Source organism: Limulus polyphemus, unplaced genomic scaffold (genome assembly GCF_000517525.1).
Source record: "Limulus polyphemus unplaced genomic scaffold, Limulus_polyphemus-2.1.2 Scaffold1902, whole genome shotgun sequence".
NCBI classification, from domain to species: Eukaryota; Metazoa; Arthropoda; class Merostomata; order Xiphosura; family Limulidae; genus Limulus; species Limulus polyphemus.
In genome coordinates, this window is record NW_013667512.1 from 227,301 (window position 1) to 232,511 (window position 5,211).

General features: G+C 31.5%; 1 protein-coding gene and 1 long non-coding RNA gene across 4 annotated transcripts in view; both read left to right on the top strand.

Annotated features, from left to right (window-relative positions):
* The window catches only part of LOC106465308 (2-amino-3-ketobutyrate coenzyme A ligase, mitochondrial-like), a 71,319-nt gene extending 70,456 nt beyond the window's left edge, over positions 1-863 (top strand). For all 3 annotated transcript variants that reach the window (XM_022393175.1, XM_022393176.1, XM_013925515.2), the window contains one exon: positions 725-863. In XM_022393175.1, the coding sequence (XP_022248883.1) occupies positions 725-831 (107 nt within the window). In that variant the 3' untranslated portion in view covers positions 832-863. The remainder of the gene's footprint in view (positions 1-724) is intronic.
* A 157-nt stretch (positions 864-1,020) lies between these two features.
* On the top strand, positions 1,021-3,711 carry LOC111087228. Its single transcript, XR_002611942.1, has 2 exons — positions 1,021-2,152; positions 2,186-3,711. It is a non-coding gene; the product is annotated as an uncharacterized LOC111087228 (long non-coding RNA).
* The last annotated feature ends 1,500 nt before the right edge of the window (positions 3,712-5,211 follow it).

Below are 5,211 nucleotides of genomic sequence, written 5' to 3' on the forward strand. Positions count from 1 at the left end.
TTGAGAACCTGCAGATGAAGCATTCACATTAAAGCTATATGTATAGATACACTCACCCATGTATATACACATAAAAGCACATTCACATATGTATGATGTGCTGTTGCAGATAGATCAATTTTACCAAACCTTATGTGTCTGTTGTGTTTCTGATTGTTGATTGTTTTCTTCCTCCAATGTATTGGAATCCACATTTGCAAGGAGTGCTGTAAATGGTGTTTTTCCTCATTATTGGGTCTTCAGATGGTTTGGTGTATATTAACTGTTATGTTATAGTGTTGTGTCTTCTGACAGTCATCATTAATCCACACCAAACTACCTATAAAGACTTAATAGAGAGCAAAAAGCAGCAAAGCAAAAGTACAGATTTTAAGGTGTATCTCAGTGAACCTCTGGTATCTCTGTGCTTAGAGCAAACGTAAGTGGTTACCCTGGTCTAGGAAAAAGTCCCCACTTTTAGATGAATGAATTGCAAGTAATGCTCTTGTTTAAGTTTCTCCGTGGTGGTGGCTGATGGTTTAATGACAAAGCACACTTTTTCAATTTGAATTACTACAGTCTTGCGTATTGATTTGTTATCAAATTCATTCACACGCATACTGTAAAAAGTAAAAAGTTTTCAAATGTTAATTTCAGAAATTTAAATATTTGCATCATGACTACATTACATTTTGTTTTCATTGAACTTTTAATATAGCTATTCACTTTTTTTTTTCTTTTGCAGGCAAAGCCAGAATCAGAGTCCAGATTTCAGCAGCTCATTCTGAGCAAGATATTGATAAGACTGTGGATGCATTTTTAGATGTTGGAAAGAAACTTAAAGTGATTTAATTGCAAATAACTTTATTTGTTTTTAATTATATCTGGTTAAAAAACCTCTATCTTTGAGCTGTATTTTATAGATGGTTTAGCTTCTATCAAAAAATAGTAAATAACATTTAATTGTAATGTGAAGAAATAAGATCAGTACTTTTGATATGTTCCAATCACTAAATAACTAAAAAAAAACAAAAACGATGCAGTAGGTAGCTCCAGTTTTTTTAAATTACTGTATGTTTTAACTGGTAATTGAGCTGGTATATGTCTATTTCAAAGAAAAAGTGGTTTTCTAGTTTTGTACATGAAAGTTCATAACTGGTGAAGAAAAATAGTTAAGTAAACTATGAATAGAACGAAACCTGTATATATAAGTGCAAATGTCTCTCTCTCTCTCTGTTGGTCTGTTCCTTTTGCATGGCCACATCTTTAAAGCTCCAGACTCAGGATGTACAACTTTTTTGAGGCTGCAGATTGAGGCCAAAGTGACCAATATAGCAATTTATGGCAAACAGAATGAACAGCTGGTCTCAAATTGAAAAGGTAATGTGTGATCAAGAGGGCTATTATTTACATTTCTTCTCTGTGTGAGAACTTCTTCTAATCATTTTATCCATGATCAATTATGTGTTAAAATGATTTAACAACTTCAAGGAGCCTTCATTTGTACTCTTTCCCTCCCTCTCTTTATTCTACACACATATATACCTACTCTCTGTCTTCCCTTAACTGAAAAAAGGCTAGTGCTTTCTCTCGAACATGCAAGAATCAGCTATATGATGAATTTACAAAAATGTTTGGTATCAGCAAATTTTCATTTATGTTCTGTTGCAACGAGAAGATAATAAACCAATTCTTCATTAAATGGAATAATGAAAATAAAGTCAGAATACACTGCAAATGATACTTGACCACACAGCAGAAATCAGGACACCAAAAGGTAGGGAATTTTGTTTTGGAAACTTGAAATATCATGCAAAGCACATGGAAGATGTAGGAGCAATGCACCCAGTTTTGCTTTCATTAGAATAGCTTTAGCAGTATTTTTTTGTTTTATTTTTTACACATTGTTATTTTTTATTGATTTTATTCAAAATATTTAGTTAAGTAAAGATATATTTTTGATTTTTTTGCAAAAAATCATGATTAATATGCTTGATTTAATAAAAACAACTCAGGACATTTAAAGCCATTTTCATCTGCACTTCACTCAGTGAACTCAAGGTTCTGTCTTCTTGTGGAGTTGCCACTCTATATGCTGCTTCCACTGCTTTTTCTTTATTGTTGTCACCAAAAAGATACCGCAGTTGCCGCCTCCTCCTTGGAGGTCGAACCTGTATATAGACGTAGACATATAGCTAGCGTGCAGGTACTGTCGGAGCTGCAATAAAGAGTGTCCTGACAGCATTACCACCTTGCAAGAACTCCTATGTTGCCATCTAGTTGCAGATGTTTAGATTTGCCTCCAAAATTCCCTCGACAATTACATGCTAGCTGAAATGGCTACAGTTGGAGTTATGATGAAAGACAATCTGTTGCTTAAATCATATTAAGCTACACATTTGTAACATTATTTTAACCTATTGATGATATTTTGTACTTTTAGCAGAGGATGTCAGTAGAGCAATGACATTGGATATTGGCATCAGAAGCCGAGAATCGTAACTGGAACTGCCGATGGCAAAATGTATTCAGGCCTATTTACAACATATCTCATTCAACTAAATTCTGAAATTGGTACGATCTACTTTTGCAGTTATGATTCTGTACCACAAAAGTGTAGGTAGTTTGAATTTTTCTTCATCCTTAACACTAATGCTAGTAGCAATAGCAAAATTCCCATTAACATCAAGGTTGTGAAAGCCATAAAAATACTCTTTTAAAGTTATTATGTTCCTAGTCTTTTCTATTTTGTGTGTTTGAATGACTTTGCATGGTCTCTTAAGGGCAAACCAACCAGGTCTGCCACATTCACTTTCTCAAAAAGGTCTCCTGCTTTACAATTTGAACTAGTAAACCAAACCATCAATTTTGTTTTAAAGCCATGTGATAAACCATTTTTTTTTGGCTTCCTTATGTATTTAACGTTACTTTTTCTTTCTCAAAGTTCTGAACTTTTATTTGATAACTAAACAGATACCGAAATGCACTCTGCTAACTGTATGTACATAGGTACCTATTTTGTAGCCTTAAGTGTTTTCTAATGCATTACAATACATAGGGGAATACCACATGCTATATACATGTACATTGCTAAGGAAAACCACTTGCCCCATTTATATTATAGTGATGTACTCGTTATGCTATACTATAATATATATATACACACAGCAATGTGATGCAAGGCAAATTTTACTGGCAACTGTGTAATATGACAATAATTTGTTAAGTTCAGAAGCTAAGCTAGTTGTTAGGGCAGACACAGAAGCCATTCCTGACCCCACCCCATTTTTTTCCATCAGATTTGTATTGAGCTTTGATGAACTTTGTTGGGAAAAAACAACAGAAAAAAGTGAATTTACTGGAAATTCTCATCCCTGCAATAGTAAATGCAAAATAGGCCTAACAATGGAAAACATCACTTAGCAAATGCCTACTTTGCACTTCCTAAGAGATGTTTTCCATTACTAATCTGTCTGTAAGTTTATCAAACATTAAACATAGTGGTGTACATTTGTTTCTTTGACACAGATCTCAAAGTCAATACTGGATGTATATCTTTATCAATTGATACAATATACTTGTAAAAATGAACTCTGCTTAGTAAATCTAATTCCTGATTCTGTTGGAAGTGGAAACATTTTAAACTGGGTGGGGAATGGAATAGTCATACTATATTTGGATTTTGCACTCAGAAATTTGTTGTTGAACTCTTGACATCATAATCTACATGATCCTTAGTAGTGATTTCTTTGCCTCCTGTTTTCATTGAAGCAATCCTTCAGTCAACACAACTTTATAAACAATTGTTTTGAGGTTTACAAACACTCGGGCAGTAAACATGATAGTAGTTCAAGTTATATCAATATTTGTGTTTAAAATTTATCCATGAGTATACTAAAACCTCTAGATTGAAGTAACACGGTATAGTTATATATACCTTAATAAAGCATGTGTATATTTTTGTGTTTCTACATTCTTGCAGAAACAGTTTAACAATTAAAGAATCAGTGGAATAATTTATCTAATACTGTAAAAACTCCTGTTACAGATTTATCACACTCAGTAAAATTTTACTTTTTAATTATAACAAACTACCAATTGCACTTTCTTCAAGTTTTGTTTTCTTAACATTGTTTTATTCAATACATTAAATTGTCATATTGTTTTCTTACTGATACATGCTATATTAGTGGCCACAATAAACAAGGAATAAAAATCAAACTGTTAAGCCTACAAATTCTGTTATCTGCCTGTAATTTGTTTAGCATGGAATATAAAAGTACAATTATATGTACAGTAGGATGGTATTAAATTTTAACAAATTAATTACTTTCAATCTTAGAAAAACAAACCAAAGGTTGGCATTTTCAACATGTGATAAAATATTTAAGAATTGTAAAGTTCTTTAAAATGTTGCATTATATTTTATAGTATTATGAGATGTCTTACACATCTCTTTGTTATTATAAAAGTGTTTAACTTAAGCATTTTTGTTGTTTAATAAGTACAGATTAATTTACATTTACAACCATAAGGTGAATTATACTTAATAAAATATTTATTAAGTGTAACATGAATTGTTTCTAATAAAGTGTTGGAAATGCTTTGTTAATCCAAGTATCTTGGTATGAGGCAGAGCCAATTAAGAAATTTTGAAATAGCCATTTGTTATTACAAGATAAACAGGCCTAGCTAGCTTATCAGTATAATTGTGGGTTACATATTCTGATTTTGTATGTGTAAAGTGTTTTGCTGACTGAACAGAACACAACTTCTAAAGATGAATCTGAAAATAAATATTTAGATTCTCTATTTAAATATCAGAGTGACATCAATGAACTAGTTGTTACTATAACTGCTTTTCTAAAATCTAAAATGTGCAAATACCTAAAACTAATTTTAGTCATTTTAACCAGAAAAAATAGTAACCCTCCAGGTTAATGTTAACAAGATATGAGCATTAAGACTAAATGTTAACTTGAAGCTTTCTTTATGTGTATGTTAATACCTTTTACGACTTTTAACAGTTTTTGGCTGTTGTTTTCAAAGTATGTATTGATAAAAAGTCACTTAACCTCTAAAAATAGTACTTCAAATAGACCTGATCTAATATGAAGTATTTTCACATTTGTTTAATGTCAAATTATTAAATATTTTGACTTTTCTCTTTTACAGTAGCTTTGAAAACAAATTTCTATAAAAAAAAAATTTGTTTGTTTATTTTTTATGTCA